Source organism: Anopheles marshallii, chromosome 2 (genome assembly GCF_943734725.1).
Source record: "Anopheles marshallii chromosome 2, idAnoMarsDA_429_01, whole genome shotgun sequence".
NCBI lineage: Eukaryota > Metazoa > Arthropoda > Insecta > Diptera > Culicidae > Anopheles > Anopheles marshallii.
Window position 1 is genome coordinate 30,813,719 of NC_071326.1, and position 23,959 is coordinate 30,837,677.

The following is a 23,959-nucleotide window of genomic DNA, read 5'->3' on the forward strand; positions in this document are numbered from 1 at the left end:
TTAAATAACCCAATATGATATGATTTTTGGATATTCATCATTAAACATAGTAATATAATTCATTTACAGTTCTTGGTATACAATAATAAACAATAAACAAAACATAATTTTATATTTAAATATGTTACTATGGACTTCGGAAAAAAAAACAAATTAAACAAACAAACTGCAGTTGTAAGGAAATGCCATAGTAAATCGAGATCGGGTGATCTTTTTTTAAAAGTCAAACAAGTACAAGTTGTACATTAAACGATATAATAATCGAATCACAACTATAACCGTTAACCGAACGTGGCTATGTTTTAGAAACGTATTTTGTTAAAGGTTCGCAAGCGGTAATCTATTCCGCCGTTCTGTAGATATCTGCTTTATCTGTGTTAGAGCAAATCCGATCCGCACAGAATTTAACCTTTTAAGCCAACACAACAATGTCCTGGCACTCGGACAGCCATGAGAATAAATCACAATGTTATCCTCTAGTTCTCCAAAAAAAAAATTGTATCAATTTTCCAGAAAAAAAAACATAGAACAAACGCGAACAAATTCTTGTTATTTTCAGCGTTGCTTACATTCGGTTATATGTTTGGTAATTTTGTAAATTTTTATGCACCAAGGTTCGAACGATCCACAGGAGGAGCGGAACGAACCTAACAGGTTCGAAACGAAATTCCCACCACTATGCCACTGTCTATCAAACTTTGATAACAAGAGTACATATCAAAACAAGTGCACTGTTTTCGGGCCGATCAGGTTATGGTAATCTACCGATAATGGTTAACAAAATTTTATTATACTTTAAAAAGGAACGAAAGGATCGCAATTCGTGCGGTTGGTCCAAAAAGAACTGGGTCGTTCTAGTTCACCACAACGAACCGTAATGCGCATCGCTACGCGCAATGTCTTAGCAATTCGTAACAGGTGCCGAATTTAAAAACAATCGGCAACAGTAAACACTTGGTGTGCGCATGCGTCGATATCGCTTCTACCCAGCGGGGCTTCCCTCCAACCAACTCTACAAACCGTTCCGATGTTCGATAAACCCCCCCCCCCCCCTCCCCCTCCCCCCTCCTTCCACGCAGACCGTATCTACTAACAATGTGCAATTTGGCGAAGAAGCCGGTTTTCCTGGAACGGACGGATTCCTCCGAATTGGAACAAGCATCGAGATAGCAATCTCCATCCAACCGTGACGTCGATCGATAATGTTTCTCTGTCAGCTCACAGAGAAGGATTATCCGAACCACATTGCTCCATAGTTATTACGGCCCATAATGACTAGTTGGAGTTAGTTTGGGTGTACAGCTGTACCAATTGGAGATAATTCGCCAAGCGGGAATTATGCACAGAGACACAAGAAATCAAGTGAAAAAAATATCTTCAAAGTCATATTATAAAAGCACAGCAGGTGGGTGACCAAGTATGTCAACTACTCCGCTTCTTATTTTTTTTTTGGTTTTTTTTTATCAACGGGCCGCATTGGACATACAAGAAACAGGAATGAATTTTACGCAGCTCTGAGGACGATGCACGCAGGACATTCATGTCGTTGATGATAGGCCAGACACCCGAACATCATTGAAGTTCCAAACGCTGTGCCGCCGATCATCCACCATCATCATCATCATTCGGGGGAGATGCTTTTTGAAACAGCACTACCACCAAACCGTCTCAATTACAACCAATTAGATGCATTTCTGCTTCAGATGTTGCAACTGTTATGCCAACACCACGCGGTGGGGGCTTTAGGGCAACTGTCGTACCGAACCCGCAAACCCATGTACTATGCAAAAGCTCATGTAATCGATTTGCTGTGTTTGACGTTTTGACCGCTGGTATGGTTGTGCGAAAGTGTGCCGTGCTCTTTGCAACCGTTTGCAACCACTCAAGACGGAACTGAGTGGCGGTGGCCAGCTTCAGAGAATGCATGATGCGGCGAGAGTTCCTCGAATGCTGATAAGAGTGCTCGTTTTCATATGTTTCGAACAGCCACAACTCGTTTCGGGGCGCATGACATCTAGAAAAGCCATTGTAGCATCGTTCAACACCGCAAAGGTAAATTAATGTTGGGAAGCTATGCGCATGCATTCGACCGAATGCTAACGTCGTTCGGTCTCGTTAGATTTATCATGACCCAATCTAGGCAAACGCTAATGGATGGTGCATCGAAAGGCGAGTACGTAGAAAACTAGGGTTACAATTACGGAGCACAGGAAGAATAGTTATTGTTTTATGTGTTGTTGTGCTACATTCAACCCGGTCTGTGGTCTGAGCCACCCGGCGACTAGTCCTCCACTGGCTGGACATAAAAAACCTGAACATTACACCGTACATCCGTATGTTACCCCGATGGATTTAACGCGTCTCCATTTGTAGCTGCCGACCCGACGGCAACTGCACTGATCCTCCAAAAAACACAAACCACACCATCGCATAAAAAACAGGGCCGAGTGTTTTAGGGCGATAAAAATAAATAAAGGACCAACATTCACGGGGTTGCATATCACGACCTGGCAGGTCGCACACCTAATTGGGTCTCTCATTATCTCGTTTCTGGGGATTGAATTTCATAACTTCATGACGGAAAGCGTTTTTTCGCTCCCCACCCCCCTTCCCCTTCGCTTTTCAGTTCGTGGAATGTTTGAAGTCCCTGGAAGGGAAAACGCTGCTGCATCGTTTGTGTGGTCCCGTGTGCCGGTTTTGGGTACCGCGTAAAGACGATGTGTGTGTGTGTGTGTGTAGTTGCACAAGTTCACAATCCTTAACCAAAACCAACCAGAAGCATAACAAACAAAACGAGAGGAAGAAACGGGTTATGATCAGTAAGGGTTTTTTCTTCCGCAGATCCCCGGCTCTCATGAAGCAATTGTTTCACGTTGTAGCATAGATTGAATATACATGGTTTCAACAGTCCCCTTAAGCAAACGCCGTAACGCTGGGACGCTCTCGGGAGGTGTCATCCACCGTCAAGAACCAAGAACCCCATGTTATGCCCGGGAGATCATTATCGTGCAAAGACACTATGGTGGTGTTCGGCGGATGCGTTTTTCATTCTCACTTGCCATAACCCACACCTTGTTCGCCTTGTGGTGGATGGAATGATACGAGCAGGCGCACAGAACATTCGTGGTTTCGTCAATTTAGAAGTGGGTTCCAATTCCGCGGAACAGTAAATTAGCAATCTACACACAAACGGACCCAAAATCATCACAAGCGGATGATGATTATGTCGAATTTCGTGCCATCCGTAGAAGCCACCCAGAACCCAGTGTGGAACGGTCCCCTTTTACGATGTGCGAGATTCTTCCTTTCCATTTCGTCGGTGTTGGCTAACCTGAACCGAAGCTTTGTCGCGAAGCAAAAATGCGGAGAGACAACGCGCGTCATCTGATTGTCATCATTATCAACAGATAATGGTCCCAGGAGGGGGGGATAGTTTGCGCTCCCGGTTCCGTGGTTGCCATTCCCCGGTAAAGGATGCTCGGCATTGTGTCCGGCAGCGGGAGAATGTGTTGAGTCATATAACGCTTTGAAATCGGACCCAAAATTTGCACCGACCACCGAAAGGGTATTACGGCGGAACACTCAACACCACACACACACACACATACACGTTTGCCCGGTGCGATTCCGGCACTCGCTCGTTTACCTACGGTTGACTTCCAAATGGATGCAACCTCATCCCTTTTAGCCGTGTCCGAGAATTCCCTTGAGGGTCTTCCCGCGAACAAAACGATCGTTACCCCCGTGTATCGGCGCACTCAAGGCGGTCTGCCCTGTCCGCGCGGTTGTTTTGCTTTCGTTTCGTTCCCCGGCTCGAATTTCGGACGGTCTAAAACAAAAGAACCGGTGAGAAGAGCCGGTACCCAGACTAAGAAGAGCCCAAATCCTCCAATTCTAACGTCCCCCTGCCATGCTCGCTCTCGGTTGACCCTGAAGAAACACCAGAGAAAAACGAATTGGGGGGGGGGGGGGGGGGGAGAGGAGGAAACAAACGAAAAAAAAAAACAAAACACTCGTTGGAAGAAGATTGCACCAAGATGATGATTATGGTCCAACGAGTTCGAGGTTCTCGTCCGTGGTGCTTCCACGTTCGGTTTAATGTGCAACAGGAAAGAACGCGCACAGACAGGATGATGGTGGAGCCGTACCCGTAGTCGAGATTCCTGGAAATATTGCCCATTCAAATCTCGCATCAACGCCGGTGAGTGTGAGAAATACCGCAGGTCTTGGCGGACATCTTGCGTACGGTCGACCGTTCCGAGGTGAAGTTGAGCTGCTTGGAGGGGGGGTGGGGGGGGGGGGGGGTTTTGGGAGGCGTAGAGAGCGTCAAGAGTGTACACGGTAAGTACCGTACCCTTGCTGCTTTTGGGCCCCGGAATGGATCGGCATTTGCTTTTAACGTACGATCGTGGTACTACCAAGACGGTTCCACGGACGGACGGTTGTTCGGTACTTGAGAAGGTGAGATTTTTACAGGAATGGCACAGAGCGTAATGTGTTCCCGGGCTTGGCTTATCAAAGCGTTGTCACATTCCCCAATTCCACTTGGGTTCCGAAGGTACACTCGCTGGTGACAACAAGGAATGAATACCCCGAAGCACGTGGTGGCGCACTATGATGGACGACGCTGCCTGGTTTTCGCTTACTGTTCTCGCACAAACTGTTGATGTCCGTGATGCCGTAAATATCTTACCTGAAAAGAAAAGGAACGAAGGGAAACATTAGACGTTTCGGTCGTGAAACAAAATATGCATGAAAATGTGCAAATAGAATAAATGCTTTATTAATCTCGTGCTCTCCTTCGCTCCTTTGCCTGCTTTAGACGACCGACGGACTAGGAGAAATGTTGAATGAAACACGAAAGGATGAGCGAGAGGAAACAGAACCCAGGCGCGGGTGTCCGTCCGCACAGGAAATGTCTAGCATGCTGTTCATTTTTTGGCTTTGGTTCCTTGTTCATCCCCATCTTCCGCCAACTCGATGCGGCGAGGGTAAATTCTAGGTATCCGCCAGATGATTGCCGAATTCCACAGCCCATAAACCATACACACACACCCTGATCGTACCTTTGTACGATCCACCCCAAACGCAGCACAGAAAGAAAAGACACCCGGGTATGAAATGTGGTGCAGACGACTCGCGGTTGTGGAAGCTGCTAGCTGCTCGGTGAGGACACACTGTCTCCCAACCCGCGCCCCATCCCTTCGCTGTCCCACCCGCCGGTCGATCTAATCTCGGGCAACAATCTTCATCACCGTCATCATTCTCTCATCGTCCTGCTGTCCCAGGTTGCTGTGTGGCCTAAGAAGAATGGTCACAAGAAGGGCCAATTCTTCATTCCCCGAGCGCACCATATTCTCGATCGATTCTTCCGTCGCCCGGTATATACCTGCGGCTTTGCAGTCACAGGCATTGGGCTTTGGCATTCCTCGGACCGAACGCTCGAAAGATAATCTTCACGTGCCGCGCTGGGTGTGCATGAGAAACAACACTCGAAACACGGCACAATAAAACAAATGACGAACAAACCGAAAGAACAAGATGCAAACACCGAGATCCCGGGTGTGGGATTGCCTCCGGGGGACACAGCGGTGGAAGAGACAAAACATCTCAATAGCAGCCCGGTGTTGTAAACACCAGCGAGAGAGCACCAAACCATTCCCTTCGAAAATAGTGAGGTCAGCTTTAATTAATAGGTGAGAACCGGCCGTCACATGAGGGCGCTCTCGATGGCCGGGTACGGTGAGTTGGAATCGACAGAGTTCGAGAGAATGCCTAAGAACTTCCTCGAAGCAGGATCAATCACAAGCGGACCATCACCAGGCGAGTTCGATGCGAAACAGCAGCCACCGAAAACAGGGCTGGCTCTACACACACTACAGGGGATAGGTCAGTCCTTTGGGAAACGGCACAACGGTGGTGGTTTCCCGCTTAACAACTCTCTTCCTGATGTAAAAATGGATGGTCCTTTTTTGTGTTTTTTTGTTGTTGTTGTTGTTTGGATAATTTCTTCCTCAGTTCTCTTTAACGCATCTTTGCCCATTTCGTGCAGTATCCTGGGTCGCCACCAAACGGGCAGGAGAGGCAGGCTACAATTACTGCAGCGCGATGCCTTCTCTTCCCAATCATCTGCTGCAACTACCCGACAAATTTCGTGGAACGCCGCCGGGAAGGAAAAGACCAATCTCGATGCTGGCACGCCATTTTTCTCCGTTACCAGGAATCGAGGAAACTCGGCATTGAAACTGGGCAGCATTATTTCGGAATGCCGAAACGAAACGAATGCATGCTGCAACGCCACCCTAAAAACTGATCATTTTTGCACCGTTTTATGGTTCGGAACATTTTTGGAACTTTCTTCTTCCTGTTTTCGGGGGGTTTCTTTTTGTTGGCATCAATGGATTTGATCATTCGTGTCGAATGCTGTAATGAAATATGTGCGCCGATGCTAAAGTGGCCCAAAAAATGCATTTGCAAAGTATACCTTGCATTATTACTTTTGCCTAAGTATAATTCCTTTGGTTTTTTCTTCGTAGAATCACACAGAACACGAGAAGAATATTGTTTTTTCTAGTGGATTTGAACCAACACCATCTAACAAGGGACAAGGATTATCAAAAAATAATAATTTAAGAGACAATATCGTCGATCGATGTCATATCGAGATACGAGTTCAATTCATTCCGTAGCAATGGTCGTATCTTAAAGCAATTTCTTGCTTAGAAATTAATTGAAATAGCATTATTTCGTTCCAACTTTAACAACCCATCAGCAATTTGTAACCACAAGTATGGACGCAAGCTCGTTGAGATGACTAGAGATGGCGCTACAACCACTCCAAGGTCTTGGTCAGTTGTACGAGGCCGCTAGAACACTCACAGTCTAGTGCCATCGTCTGGCAACACGTCATTCTGACCTTCCTGGTAGAGTTATTAACGCCATCACTCCAGCTCAATTAGAACCGAGCACGCCTCCTCTGTCCTTATGGAGGGCTTTAAAGGACATTCACGAATACATCCTCTAGGCATACATACAGGACATGTGCGTATGTACACTGTATGCAATACACACTTATTACCGAGGAAAATCTCGAGGGCTGGGTTTCTTTGATTTTATTTACCCAGTAGAGAATCAAGCCCCTTGGGAGACACTGGGCGGAAGTGACAGTTAGGGCCCCTAATTTGAAAAAGATAAGCGGAGAGGGGACTTTTGGGTCCCCTAACGATGAGGGGCGAAAAGGGCTCCACAACTGTCGCACTTCAAGCAGAAGAAGCAAATATGGGCTCATGACCATATGCGAAATGACAGAAGTGACTATCGTAGGGGACTTTTGGGTCCCCTGTACCCTGCGGAGAGGGCGAAAGCGGTCCGCTACTGTCGCAATTCGCACACGCTTTCCTATGTTACAGCTTGCTTCGGGAACTTCCCTATGGTCACCATTAGATCCACCACCAGTGTACCAGTCAGTCCTGCGTACGGGGGATTGGTCCGGATGGGATTATGGACCGGTCCTGTCGTGTGAAGACCGCTTCCAAATCCACAATACTCAGCTACAGCTGTGCACAGCACAATACACAACTGAAGGCACCACAACACAGAGCAGCAAGGAAAGCCCCAATGAGTTTTGCTGTTAGTCATCGTTGTTGATGTTAGCGTACGGGAAACACCCCGTACTCGTATGGATGATTCAGTGCTGAACATGAATACGAGACAGCTATCACCCACACCCGGATGTAGCATTAAGAAATGAACAAAACTTCAAATGCACTCATGCAGTTAGCATGATGTGTGCGCATCATGTGTGACGATTGTAAACATTAAATGTTACAAGCAAGCGTTGCAAAGCTGTGTGTGTGTGTGTGCTTTCCCGACTGCATTGTTGCTGTTAGTTCTACATGGGCAGAAGAACATGGCCAATAATGAAATCTGTACCGAGTGCTCTCCATACTCGTAGCGGTTGAGGAAAAAAGAAAATGCATCAACAGAACATCATCGCTTGCACCGTTTGAAATAAATTCCCTCTCTATTCCCCACACACATACAAACACATAGCAATACGCAAAACGTAGGTGGTAGAGGTAGCAACGAATCATCATTAGTAAAACAACACGATGCGTCACTAAATACATTGCCAATAATAATAATAATAACACTGTACATTGCGGATGTACCATCATGTATGGGACGGTAATGGACATGTTGCAGAAGGAAGTGGCCCAGTAGGTGAGATGGTTGGTTGCGTCGTTTTCATTATTTTGCAAGATATTCCACCCCCCTTACCTCCCCCTCCACCCTGTCGGGCGATGATGTTTGATTTCCCGGAAAATGATTTGTGTTGCAGGCGGCAATGATGGCGTATATGAGCCGGACACAAACCAGGGAAAACGCGACAAAAAAGAAACCAACCTCGCCTATACCTACACTACGAGGGGCTGATGGCCGGGTGGGAGGAGGACGAGCGCCGTTGATGGAGAAGGGGGAGTGGGGCACCGTGTTGGCCTCTTTTGCCGAACGGTGCGACGAGGGCAACATGCAATTTTGTTTGTCCATTTCCCAGTTTTGCATTGTGGCACCACTTCCATTTACCCGTTCGGTCAGCATTCCGAACAACGGTGGGATGTTTCGATGTTCCGATTGAAAACGCGTTTTTTTTATTTCCGTTTACCATTTTTATATCATTTGTTTGCGGTTTGGTCGACGTTCAACTGAACCCAGTGGGCGTCAAACGTGTGAACATACCGGATACAAAATGCACAGGAATGATTACATGCGAAGCGAAAGAATATTTTTCTACGGCCACATAGTGTTTATGATTACACATTATGAGGTGTGTGCAGTTTGCATTAGCGTTAGACACTCTCGTTTTGTCAATGCTTTGTGTTTCACTAAACCCAACCTTATCTTAAATTAGCCCCCTATAATGATAACTAACTTTTTATCTCAAACGCACATACAGTGGAGTGCCGATTATCCGTGCTCATCGGGGAACTCACCGGGTTGCTGGATAATCGGATAACACGGATAACAGGCACATAATCTTTTTTGATAACAAATAGTGTATATTGTATCATGGGTAGGGCTTTTTTGGCATATAATTTTATTTTTTTTGCGTGTTTTATTGTTGCAATAGAAACTGTACTTGCTCTTATTAGAATTTGAACTTTTTTTGTCTATTTATATTAGGTCTTTCATTTCTCCAGTCAACGGTGTTGCATGGAATATGTCAAAATTCTTTAGAAACTGTCATTTCCGAACTGCACGGATAATCAGATACCCGCGTAAATGACACTCGGATAATCGGCGCTCCACTATATTGTTCATAATTGATTCATAAAAAAATCACTTCATAATCAAACCAAGTCCGACTCAAAAAAAAAAGGGCGGAAAAATGTTGAATTACTAATGATTGCCAAATCCTGGGAAGTTTCGGAAATAGCTCGTGCTGTTTCTCAAAACTGAACAATAATTTGAAAAACGAAAAAGAATTACACGAACGTTACATTGAAAAACATTCCGCAAATTTCGTGGAAGGGTGGAATGAATCACTTCCGATGATTCCTATTCCAATTCGAAACAAGACGACGTGTTTCGTTAAAGTACATAAATTTGAATTTTTTGTTTTACGTTGAATTAATTAACAAATACAATTGAACTGAACGGAGTTCTTTTGTTTAAAAAAGATTGATGGATAATATATAGTTACTAGTCACGAAAACTATCCCACCGGATTAACATAAAAGACTGAAGTACCTAGCTTAGCCTTAGCTTAGGTTAACTGACGAACGGATATTGAACCAACAGTACCTAACGCAGGGAACTGTTTGCAATATGCCAAGCGAATAGTGCAAAATGTGTGGGCATTCCTTTTTACGCTAATTTGGAACAACTGTTCTCACACATACACGATTTTTTTTTGCTGGCTACTAACAAGCCAATGTAATTTATTTGGGATCATTAGCAAAAGAGAAAAGCTAAGGAAATAGCGCCCAGCCACGTGTATGCGCGGTATATGGTGCTACACCTCCCACCAATTTAGTTCGAAAATCCTTCCGGGAATCCATCAAATAAGGGCTATGCACCAAATTTGCCTAATTTATGTGAGTTATTTCCGTCGCAGGGTATTAGCTTGTGTCCTGTAGTTTAATAATAATACCTTTTGCTGCACACGCGCCCTTTCGCCGTTACAAATGTGATGGAATTTTGGTACATCGTAAGCTTCTGATCGGTTGTTACGAGTTCCAGGACTAGTGGTAGTAGTGGAATAAAAAACCATCCCTATGACAAACTAAACGCAATAATTATATTTCTAGTAATACGAAATGTTTTCTGGTCTGGTACGAATCGTTTAAAACACAACCTCACGTTATAAACACGGCTAGATTCTGTGTTAAAATGCAAACAGGCAGCAGCATAATGCAGAATTTCTTATAATTTTGTAAGGAAAATTAACTTTTTCTTAAGGCTATAATTGACAGGAAAATCAATAAAAACGTTTGAAGGTTTCACGAATATGCTAAACAAAATGTTGTTTTTTGCAAATTAAGTAATTCATTGAGTGTAATTTCATCGTTTCTTGGAGATTTTGCCCATAGTGCAAATATAGGTACCAAAAAACAGGCATGTTCCTGTAGTGATCGTAGTATGCAAATGCATAAACAATTCTTGTCAAATAAAATGACAATAGCAGGCTACTAGGATTGAACGTAATAAAAAAAAACATGAATGAACGGGAGAAGATTTACGGGATGAAACAGTCTCGTGTTTCTTGCCATTTGAAGGACAAATTGACCTCCAGAATAAGGGAAAAAGTGCACACAGGACGGAAGACGAAGAACGAATCTGGATCATTACCTGATTGCTCAGATAAAAGTGTTAGTGATAAAGTGATGAACAAAAAAATAGCACCACTATTGGTACACGATACCACCACAACAGGAAGAACCATACTATCATATTTTTTTTATTCAACCAAAATGGCCAGGCCGTATTGCTAATAACTGAAGGTAGATTAAACTAAGATACAATTCACATTCGTTTAAAGACATTTTCTTCTCCACTGGGCCGTAGAGCCATACCACCATTATAAGTACAATAGAACATTAATAGAAAATGATGATTTTTAATTAAATTCACTTTGTTTAATGGTGGTTATCACTGTTTCTTAAGAGAGAAACGTTTTTCCTATTATATTTCGTTGAAACATCACAATTTGCTCCTTCTAAACATCTCCTACATTGTTAAATAGTTGACGTGCTAGCTAATTGGACCTAATTTTTAATTGAATTTCTTAGCTACTGACTTATCAGCGAGATATGCTGAATGGAGAGCAGTATGGAATGTCATTCACTCATTCGCGGTCATTCGCGGGTAATCAACAGCGAACTGCAGCGAAGTGCATGTACAATGTATACGCAAACGTGTAGTAAATTGTGAGTTAATGAAACATCCTCAAAGCAATCTATTATGTTTGAGATACAAATGATCCTCTCAACGGTGTATTGAGGTAAGAGGTGGAACTCATCTTCATCGTCATCCTGCTACACAAAATCCCACCGAATACCTTCCATGATCAACCTGAATCCAATGTACTACACCCAACCTGATCGAACTCTCGTTTTGGGGAAGGTTTTCGCATGAATGAGTTACAAGGTTATATTGTATCTCCATCCCCCACGGCGGTCTACAATCCGGCACGTGGTGAGAAAGTCCCAGGAAGGGACAAAAAATAAATCCACCCTAGCTTCCGGGAAGTGCGTTCAATCCAATACACGAAGGCCAATCATCATCGTCGCCCCAAAAATATCACTGAGAGTTCTCTCTTTCCTTACATCACAGGACAATATTCTGCCCCGAACACCTTAGAGAATGCCGCCAGCAAGTAACCTTCTTGTCGCCCTGCTCGGTCCCCGCGCCGTTCGAACACAGACGTTTGGTTGGGTTACAGTTGTTTTACCAACGCATGAAAAAAGGTGCGAACCCTTCGCAAACAGTCAGCCTTGGCTTGTGAATACTCCACTTTCCCTCGTTTTGCGTTGCTCCACGGAATGGATGAAAGATGTTCTAAGAAGAACAGCAACTAAAGGAGTGCTGATTTTCCGAGAATCAAATATAATTTTGCGCGTCCCTTATGCAGAGAAACTGGTTTCCAGCTTCCATTGTTACCGCTTGCAGGGCGGTGTGTAGGTGGCGGTCGTTCGCGTAAAAGCATTGAGGATTTTTTCTCGGTGCTTCAAGAAGTGCAATTTAGACCTGTGACTACAAGAAAAGCTCAATAAAAAGCCACAACGCAATAGCGAGCGTACTCGCCCCACAATCAGTGCAAGGTTGATGTTTCATCAAGTTGATGAGATATTCTTCTCATCGGTAACGAGATGAAAAGGGATAAAGAATATTCATAAGCAATATGACATACGCGTTTATGTCGCTAGCTGGAAGAATTGTGTTGCATTATATCCAAACATTTAGTAAATGTATGAGACAACATAGTTTGAGATACGCGCGCGTATAAGCGAACATACGAAGGATATGTCCCGGGACGTTCTTCTGGTGTCTGTGAGTCTGGCCATATGCATGGAGCAGGCCTGAAACCAGGTTGACCGTGGGACTCCCGGCGATTGGAATATGGGTGTTGCGAACAATGCTAGCGTAGAGTGTGTTAAGTGTTAAGTTAAGAGTTAAGTGTACGCGGTAAACGGATTGCGTAGTAGCACCATGTAACACGAGCTGTCAGGAGCAGGAAGCTAGGCAAGTTCTTCAATATTAGGAAACCGAGGAACAAACACAGAAACAAAAAACGATCTTTGATCATAGAGCCACAGGGTTGACACAATCCAAAGAGTTATTTCGAATAATTTAATTGTAGTTCACTGTGTGGTGTAGTCTAATTTTATTTTTACTGCAATATAAAACCATGTGTTTTAGGAATTTAAATATCTTTACAAGCATTTCGTATTCGTAACATTTGTGCAAACATCAGAACTTTAATAACAGTTATTTATGTACATATTCATGATTTCATAAGGAATTCAATAGCTCATGGCTGTTTCACAATACTCCTTAAGTTTATCGTCTTCCTCTACTATATATCTTCCAGCAGGCACAATCTACTATTTGGACCAGGAATCTCCAAACTTTTCAGCTCGAGGGCTTGTTGCTCGCCAGATTTTGAATTTAATTAACCAAAACAATAACTATTATGTGAACGGTTAAAACATTTTTTAACTTCGCTTGAAAAAGCTACTTTTATATATTCTAAGTTCAAGGCTCTAGAGAGTCGCAGTTTGGAGATGCCTGTTTTGGACGATCCCAAAGAGTACCCGACGCTCGGGCAAAGTTTTCGCTAGCGTTGGACGAATTTTAAACTTTAAAGCGCAAAAAACGTAACTGACAAGCTGAACAGAGTACGTAAGTGAGTGAATGAAACATCAATAAACCCATGTACTATTTCTATTAAGAGGCTTTGCAACTACTTTAAATGGGTTTTGCACGTCGATATGTACTGGAGAGGTGGGGCGATGTATTCCTCCAGTTTTCCCATGTCACTTGCGTTTCGACGCAAAGCTTCTCCTATAGAAGTTTGCAATAGGAACACAATATGAGCTGGTTTTACTGTTTCACAGCAACAACAAAATGTAACTTCTGAACATCCATCCGTAAGCACAGTGTATCACTCCACAAGGGGATAGAATTGCAAAACGATGTAACGGATCCTCTTTACAACAGTTGTAATGTTTCTATCAATTTATTTACAACCCGATAGACCCGACGAAGGGTTCACCGGGGCAGGTGGCGAGCAATTTGCGGCCAACGTGTAGGTCATACATGGCAAAAGATAGCCTCACTTTTTCGTGCCGCTTTGAGTACTGTTTTGCTCACCTATTCTTTGAAGTGACTTAGTAAGGCTTCGTCGAAACGACGTCCTAAATCCGTTCCAAGGTACGGCAAAGAACAGCGAAACGAAAATTCATTTCACAATAGAAGCGAAGGGAAATTACAATGCCCTTTGGGTGAAAAATTTGCACACCTAACCTTTCATCAGCCAGTGAAACTTTCAATTGTCGATCCGGAAAACAGGGAATGCACATTTCACCAATAATAAACAGCAATCAGGGAGCTGAACTTCACAAGATGTTTCTCTTTTTGTCTGTTCTGAGGTGGATGCAATTATTTTGCGAAACGTTTCATTTTTACAATGGGGTCCCGGACTCGGCAAAGACCACACTTCGCATACGCCGACCCGTACGCACGTTCGAGTGCCGAAAAGAGCGTACAATCTGTGAAGTGCATCGATCGCATGACTGACGATGCTTCAAAACCGCTCTGCCTGCATACAGCGATCCATCAATTTTGTTCATAATCCAGTTTGAAAATCATTCAACCGTGCATCAATGCCTCAGGACGAACGGGAAACATGGTGCCCGCCTATAGCCGTGCAGCAACAGCCCGCATAACCCCTCCCGGGAAAACTCCCAGGCCAAACAATTACAGCATAATGATGATGATGAAGATGATGTATGCACACGAAAATGCAATAAAATTCCCGATCCGGCTCCAGTCGCAAAACCCGGCTGGGGATAATTGTGTCTCTATCGAGGGTGCACCACCAAAAAGGTCAGGCTTTTTCTGCGAAAATGAATCGCCGTCCGTAATTGGCCGAGTTTCCAACTTCCTTTTTGCGGTGCGCTTTGCGAAACCCTTTCGTTCAGCATCAATCAACGGTTGGTATGGACCTCTAATAATATGCCACCCGGTTCAAGAGAATCGTTTTCCCCTGGCGGTAACAGTCGCAAATGGCTGTGTTGGCTGTGTTATGAGTGGACCGGGCGATCTAAAATTGCTGCAGAAATGATGATTGATGACGGATGCGTAATATAAAAAAACAAGTTTCCCGTGCACGGTGTGTGGAAGAATCCGGCAGGAAGTTTGATTACGCAGGGAAAGACTTTTTTGCACAATTATTCTATAACTACAACCCCGAAGATATCAGGCATTTCTGGCTTCCTTTACCAGTGTTTTCCCGAAGCTGAGTATAAGGACGGTTAACGTGGGCTTTGGGGACGACCCGGTGGCATGATGGTAGCGGCGCCGGTCTTCACACGAACGGACCCGACCAAAATCCCATCCGGGCCAATACTCCGTACGCAGGATCAACTGCCCAACTACGAGTAAATAAAGCCACAGAACGCCAGCAATGGCAGGCCTAGTAGAGATCTCTTGAGGTTGTTGTGCCGATAAAGAAGAATAACTTACACATTAAGCCATGCCACTAACCGTAGGAAGTGAAGTCACCGCATCGCAGTCTGAAGCACAAGACTTTACTGATCTTTATTGTATGATTCCACTCTAAATCGAGGCTTTTGAAAAGATTCTGTGGTTCAAACAAAAGTTGGTACATCGTTTTTTTTTTACAAACCACAACAACTTCGAAGAGTTATTGATCACACAAACAGCACTAGACAGTCATCAAATATTTTGGAGCTTTATTTCCTACAGAGTACTCCAGTAGGGAGTTCCAGTGTTTGCATACGCACCTTCACAGTGACAGTGTCTTTTTGTAAGCATCGCAGGTCTAGTTCAACATTCCAAGAATTCATTGCCTGAGCATGCGCAAGCTCTACTTCGCAAATGGTTTCACAGACAAAGCGCCATGCTGATACTGATTTGCAACGCTTTGTGACCTAGGACATCTCATAAGTTGCACATTATGGCTATGTCCACAACCGACAATCGGTTTTTATTGCATAAAAATTACTTTTGTCCGTCTCGTTCCTGGCGATTTGACGAATTATTTAAGGGATGATGATGAATTATATGACGATAATATAACGGCCTAGCCGTAGATATAGCAACAACAGAAAGTATCAGCATGCAGGATCTAATCAAACCGGACCTTGACATCGTTTAATTTTTATTCAACATTTTCCCACGGGGAAAATGTGGACAGAATGGTCCCCTTCCGTGAGGGATGACCAGCCCCGCGCACACACACACACACACGCACGCATGTCTTGATGCCATTGTGGAAGTAGCCCCGGTTCGAAGCTGTTGCTGGGAAATAATGGGTCCCCGAGTTCCGAGAAGGAAAAACAGTTAGTGAAACTCGCCGGCATGGAAAATATCTCGTCCACCTCCCCGTTCTTACAAGTATGCGAGATGACATGGCGTGCGAGATGACGATACGTACAAAACAAAACAAAAAAAAAGAAACGAAACAAGGAACTCAACGAATATCCGGATTATTATGGTGCTGGGATCGGAGTGATACTGGTGCGTGATAAATGAGCAGTGTGTAGGATAGGATTCCGCGAAACCGACCGTCCAAACACAAACAACCCGGACCGGATCCATCCAGTCAGCGATACTGCTGTAAACATGGGGTCCGCGCAATCGCGAAACGCTGACGACCTACATCTGACCGAAGCGGAGAAGAAACTTTATCCCCGGTGTTGCATCGTCCTTGCACCGGAAGGACATGCCTTGCAGACTTAAATATTGTTTTTCACACCTCACTCGTTCTTCGTTACGGCCCCGGGTCGGGTGGTGCTTACCCTCCCGCTTTTGCCACCCGACATGTGTTACGTAGCGTTTCCCTACGCGTATTGCCACTCAACCAAACCCACTCGTTATTGGATGTACATCGCTCTCGTTTTCTCGATATTCATCAAGGATTTCTTCCACGAAGTCCCAGGCACCGTGGACCTTGAGCTTGAGCAAATTTCGAGAATCCGGGTCGCACCGGAGCATATTTCGGGGGGGGTTGGTGATTGTTCTGGGTTTTGCTGCACGCACCACCAAACTAACTACCCACCACCCATCGTGCTCGTTAGCAGCACTTTCCAGCAAGGGGGCTGGTTGTTTTAAAATATGAACCCCGAGAACAAAAAGCGTACGTACCGGGAATTAGCGTTCGATACGGGTGTATCGTGCGTTTCCCTCTTCGTCATGCGATTCTATTTCGTTGAAACCATTTTCCACTGGCGAGGTGGCTGTACGATAGCTTGATAAGAGCATACCAGCATAAGGTATGCTGTGAATTATTTACACCTAGTGTGAGTACCGCACACGGGAAGAAGCTAAGTACAGTCGCTAACGCTACAGTCTAGATGGCGCTGTAACGTGAACCGGGTTTGGATTAATGCAAAACCATGTGCCGGGGGAAGGAGAATTGTTTAAACATTCACCGCAATTTAAACACGGTAACTTTTTCGTAAAAATAGAGCTACCGGACCAGCGCTTTTGACTGGTACGCTTTCTTCTAATTGCTAGAACTTTTGGGGTCAAGCAATTGCACCGTAGTCGAACCATCTTTTTGATTGGATGAATTCCAAACAAAATATTTAAACTTGGTCGTACATTTTGAAATTATTTATAAAGAAACTTCCAACCAAAAAAAAAACATACAATAACATAAAAAAAACATTCCAACCAAAAAAAAAACATGCATAAAATAATTAACCAGTTTAGTATTTATCACGACTACCAGACACGTGCGCAACATTAAAAAAGAGACTTTTGTTAGAATTTTAGTATTAGATAGTAAGAATTTAATATGTTTAAATAAACTTAAGTCCGTTGAACAATAATCAATAATAATAATAACCATCATAATAATAATACTGATAATAAATACAAGCAATTAGTAGAATAATTCTACGACACTGAGGAGTCAGTGCTGTGTGCAATAATGAGAGACAATGTATGAATCCAGACCAAGCGTGTGCTTAAAGGGTACTTGAAAATATTTAAACCGTCGTTAACTCTAACATACTACAGTTGTGCCTGGTTTTCCACAACCCCGCAGCACATATCGATGAATATCGCTCACATGCATTGCATTCCTCTGCACATATCTAAAACGATAGTATGCTTCGCCAGTTTTCCAGTACCGCCTACCGAAAACCACACCACGCGTAAAATGGACTGTAATTTACGTACAGTTTCGGGGGCAAAGTGCTGTTGCGATTTAATGTAATAAATTGCGTACGGCCGTTGTTTAAATAACGCGGATTGGAAATTGTTTGGGATTGGAACTTAGCCAATGCGCAATGGTGGTGCGGATCAAACATGTAATTAATTTATTTTATTTTCAACTGCAATCATTCGTGTACGCAGGGTTGAGTTTTATTCTTTTTGCTTTTGAAATGGGATTGTTTATTCGGATGAAGTAGGTGTGAGCACTGCTAGCGTTCGATTGCGTGAACCGATCAAGCTGATGTTTTGCTAATGTACGTTGAACTCAATTACCCAGAATTAATATTCACAAAACAAACAATTAAATTCGTTCAATATGTTCTATTTTGATGAAAGGTTTACAATTTATGTTATCGGCACAAACACGCTTATTTAAGAGAGTAAAAATAGTAACATTAGGTTTCCCGAGCTTCTCGAATTCTCGAATTTGAATGACTCTTCGCAAAAGCTGTCGCACGCACTGTACGCTTAATGCGTACGGATTGGAAGGTGATGAAACATTTCGATTGAAACACAGTACGCTGCAATGTTGTTCCAAACAGTGACAAACGAACTCAGAATGGATGTCACTTCCTATTAACGTCAATGCCACGGCGATGCCGTTTGGTTCCATCATCGCTGAGTCATCCCGATGACGACGAGTGACATCGACGTCCAATACTTGCACCCCTGCACTTTGAGCATTGGGTAAACACAATCCAACCATCTCACGCGTCTAACGCACTGTTTGTTTAGCTCCACGTTTTCCAGCGTTCGAACCTTTCCTTTTCCCAATTGTTTGCTCCCCATTCATCGTTACCACCTGCCCAACAGCGGCATAAACCCCTTTGTCGGTGATTTATGACGAAACGAACGGCAAACATGACCACGGGCACAGGCCGCGATGCGTTCATACGTTTACCAAACCTGCCATATATTTGGATATCTATTCTATGTTGTAGAGAGAGAGAGAGAGAGCAAAATAAAACCCCCCACTGATGAAGAAAACGAAACATGCAATCCAACCGCATCATTGCATGATGGAAATGGTCTAAAAACAAAGCCAATCACACACACGCACACGTCAGACGCCGGTCAAACAAAATTTGTCTGTTTAGCAAACGAACATTTTGAACACGGAAACGAATAAGCAAACACAATTTTTAAGGTGTGTGGGTGTGAATTACATTTCGATCCATAAGCACACAGAACGAATGGTACTGAAACATTTAACAAAAAGATTCTATTTATTGATTTAAAAAGCAGGGGTTTCATATCATTTTATATGGTAACATTTGTGTGCTCGCGGAATTGTTTTCAACGTTGTGGAGAGAGAAAGAGCGTTCGGGAGAGGGAGTGCTTATCAGCAGGGAGAGATGAAGAATGTGTGTAAGTCGGAAAGATAAGCGGCCGGCGTTTCCTTATCTAATCAGATTGATTTTGGAACTGATTCTAAGAATACGAAGCAAATTGATAAAATTGATACAATTCGATTTCAATTTTTGCTAACGTTTTTCATTTATATGTATATGAACAGCACAAACCCTTAAAAGGAAATGTCTATTTGAATGTAGAAAGAGTCACAACAACACGGTTTGAAGATGCATGTGTAAATTTAAATTTTACTTATGGAACAATACCACACCGCCTCATAGAAATGTAAACGTTTCTCAGCAAATAGAACACGATCCATTCCACCGTACATTCGATGGCAATGAATCATTGTTTGGCCAAACGAATGGTTGGTGTTTGCGTACGAATGGATGCGCCCGGCAAATGATTCACAGTGGCATCATGACGCCAGGGGAGGATGGTGTATAAACCTGCTTTTTTGCTGCCATTTCTTTGGTTAAATGGCACGGTCACAGACAGAAGAGCAAAAAGAAACAAACAGCTGGATGGTAACAGCTTTTAATAGCAGATTTGAAAGCAAAGTGACCAAAATCATTTCAAAATCAAAATCAAAAAATCATTTTTGAATAAGAATAAAAACATAAGAATTAAAATGTAAGTACTTCTATGTATATTTCTAGTAATTTTGACCATTATAATACTGTTTTAATTATTACAAATGATTTAAAAAAAGAAGAAGGATCACTATGGATTCGTTGACAGCTAGAAAACCCTTGAGGTGATCAGGGCCTCTACACACCGTTCTACGCTCGAATTCTACGCTCGAAGAAGAGTATTTATAATTCTTCGCGATTTAACGTATTCCCAAAGAATTAAATCAATTAAAATAACTAAGATTTAACTCTTCACGGCGACCTTCAACTCAAGACTAAAATCGTGAGTTAACTGTTGGTGGGAGTTAACTCGCGATTTAATTCTTTACAGCGACCTTCTACTCACGATTTAGATCATGAGATGAAGGCCGCGGCAAACCCCAGCTAATCGTCTAAGATCTACGATTATCGCCTACACCTCCAGCTTTTCCGTCATGTCCAATCCCCGCAGTGTGTCCATTAGAATTCGCCATTGCTGGTAGCAAGACATTGGAATAATAATTTCAATATTTAAGCTGCATTTTGCATGGTAAAACAATGCCTATGAGTCAACTAGGCAAGGGGATAGTCAACAGTCGGTCGGAATGGATCGGTTGGACAATTATTCGCTCATGTGCCAAAATCACGGAGTGTGTGAAGATGATTTTTCCACTAACATCCAATTTATTCACATCTCCCAGGGAGCTCTTTTGTTCTTCGCGTCTTCCACGAGTTTGTTACAGCAGTTCTCTGAATTTTTCGCACCCTTTTCCGAGTATTCCAGGGCGCTGGTTCGTTCACTATAAAAACACACCAGAATGTAAGCGTCCAAAGATAACAGTGACGAAACTCGGTCTCGGCAACGCACTGAAGCGTCGCAAATGTTGGTAACGTATACACAGAGAGATTACTTGGAAGCCTTTGCTTCTCCGGATCGATCTGTATACCGTCACACTTACGCAAACATAGCCCGTCATGAATCAATGCCAATAATCAATGCTAAAGAAACATTTCCAATTGAGAAAAGAGAGCTTCATCCACTCCATAATGATTACCAATTAAATTTGCCACTTCGTACGGTGGTCGTGGTGTTGGTGGGGATATGCCAGTGCAATAATAAAACACTTACCATTCGATGCTCCGATAGCCTTTGCCGCAGCAGTGCAAACTTTTAAACTGTTCCGGCACACCGTACTCCCGGTCGGGGATTTCCTTCGTGAACTGTAGATGCGTTGTGTTGAGCGAATGTTCGTACCGATGTTCGCTGCAGTGATTTTCCGCACTGACCGTCACGATGGCAATGGGGACCAACATCACCAGCAGCAGCAACCAACCGGCGGCGGATGCAATTGGTGTGCACCTGTTGCAAGTGCTTCTGCGCCGGGCAGCCATTATCATCGCCATTGGTTATGGTTTCAACTTGTACGAACAATTTTCGTATTATTTGCACGTGTTTAACACGCTGGTTCACTATGCAGTTTGCCACTGCCACTCGCTGAAGTACACCGCTTACTTTGATATAGTGGATGTTTCGATGTTTTGTGTGCTTTTTACAAGCTTCTACTCCATTTTTCACACTTCGTTAATGCAGCAGAATATACGATTCTGTTTTATAATGCGCTTCCTAGTGCTAGTGGACACTTTTCTAGCTGTAGCAATAATTACACTTTATGCCCGTTTGGCGTATGTATTTGCACCATTCGCTTTCTCAAACCCGCACGACACTTTCATTCATAGCGCACAACACGGCGAACGTTTTCCCGAACACGACGATAGGTAGCACTCCGGGACTAAAATTATCATTTGATCTGTTTTTTTTCCCGGTTAATGAAACTGTTGCGCAATGGATCGACGAATCGGCTGGTGGTCGTCAAGGACACGGGGAAGGTATGCTGGTGCCCAGTCTGTACCCAATTACACTACTATTGCTGCCGTTTGCACTTCCACTTTCAATGGAAATCTGGTACCAATTGTTGCGTCGCACTGTGTGACAGGCGGACACAGTTCCGATATCAATCTGGCACAGCACTATCTGGTGTGGTTTGACGACGTTGTCTAAAAGCAGGGGAATACCACCGTCGTCCAATTTGGCGATTGCACACTCTCCTGCTCGCGCTGATGACAAGCACCGATTGGCAGCGATCTACGTTGACAGGTGACAAAGCAGTGTACAAAATGTCTTTACTTCCCACGAAAGCACTACTCGATTGCTGTTGCGTATCGCGTTAATTAGTTTCCGGATGTGCAATGAGAAATTCTCTGAAATTAGAAGACGGAGTGGAACAGAAAGATAAAACATAAAGTTACTCGTTAGTATACATATTTCAGTGTTTAATAATACTAACAAATAAAACACATACATTACTATTGACTAGCTTTAAAATAAACAGGCAGTGCCCGAAAAACGCAGTACCTCTGTACCAGTATTAATTCTGTACCAGTACAGAATCAGTTTATAGCACAAAATCTAGGCAAAAAGGTGCAAAATTCATTTATTCCTTTATCAAACATTTGTATGTAATTTTTGTTAATGTTTTCTTTCGAAAAGTCGACTGTATTGCTCAATAGTTAAAGAGCGGAGAATAAAGTCGAGTCGAGGGAGTCTCGGTGATTATCTGTGCTATCATAATGATTCGATTTGATGCCGTTTCCAAATGATCTATTTGCCGCATTTAGCGCGCTTCCAAAACAGAAAACACAGCGTAAAGTCATCAAAGCCAAGGCTTCCAAAACAGAAAGGACAGCGTACAGACTTCAAGGCCAGACATGACCTGCATTACCCCAGGATATAATATCGACGGCGAGTTACACCAGACGGGATCAGACGGAAGCGCTAAGAAAGTATTTTTCCTTGGCGTTGTTGGTGGCAACAGTTGACGATTTATATTTACGCACCGAAGCCTATTCTAAATTAGTATCAGTAATTAGTGTGGGTATTAGTATTAGCAGGGTAAGGTTACAGTTAAAGTTACGGAAGGGAAGAGTAGCCGAAGAGAATGTTGTTTGGTTCAGTTTTTCGATATCTTATCACACACTTGCCTAAACACAAACTATGGCAGGTCATATTTCGAGGTACAGATAATGGGAAGGAAGAATATGGTTTGGTAATCTCTTACCAAGAAATATGTCGTCGCTGATGGCTGTCAGAGTAAATTGTACAAAAAGGTACAGGAAGCATACTGCGTAAAGATGTAAGAGAACCATTTAACAGGACATACAGCAATGCATTGTTCAGTTGTACTAAACAATTGGGAAATTTGGAGTTACACCATCCGCTAAATTTAGCGTAAGTATTCCCAAATCCCCAAGTAGTAGTACCTACTCTACTACTCCTACCCCAACGGAATTCACAGTTCCCCGATATCAAGTTGTGTCAGAGACAACCAAATGTGCCACACACCGCTCATGTACGGAGGGGTTAAAGGTGATGCACAGCAATGGTTCCTGAAGAAGGCACACGAAGAGGACGTTCCGCATTGTGGGATGTGGAGTTTAGCGTATGACTTTCTCGGGGGAAGCAACTATGATCACAGGATGAACAGTTCTTTCACAAACAATTCAAACGGTTTTTTTTGCGAATGAGGAGTATGAAGTTCTGATAAATAGCAAGATCGAATTGAATAACTGCACCAAATCCTCGAATACTTCTAGGACATTTGGAGAGTAGGAAAAACAACGTTCTATCCCTAGATCGATGGACCAGATTTCCCAGAATTCACCGCACACATCCGTCAACCCTCAGCACGCTTACGTACACAACATACAACACACACACACACACACAAACGCACACAAAGCACACGCTCGGGGGGTTAGGAAAGTTTAACGGGCGACGGAGAAGCAGTCCTTGGAATTCGTGGAATTGATACAATTTGGAAAATCCATCAACGCGCACTTTCGCATGAAATGCCTCGTCCCTTGCATGTCCGGTTTTCCCTCCACAAGAGGTCGACCACTTTCGATTCACCCGTGCGTCGTACGACATTTATCATACCGCCGGTACCACCGCACACAATCCGGAGCAG

The 23,959-nt window shown here is 43.5% G+C and overlaps 1 protein-coding gene across 1 annotated transcript in view; it reads right to left on the minus strand.

Moving 5' to 3' along the window:
* Positions 1-21,338, minus strand: part of LOC128708578 (interleukin-1 receptor accessory protein-like 1-B) — a 31,038-nt gene extending 9,700 nt beyond the window's left edge. Inside the window, exon 1 of the mRNA XM_053803557.1 lies at positions 21,064-21,338. Coding sequence (XP_053659532.1) covers positions 21,064-21,338 — 275 coding nt within the window. The remainder of the gene's footprint in view (positions 1-21,063) is intronic.
* Between the last annotated feature and the right edge of the window lie 2,621 nt (positions 21,339-23,959).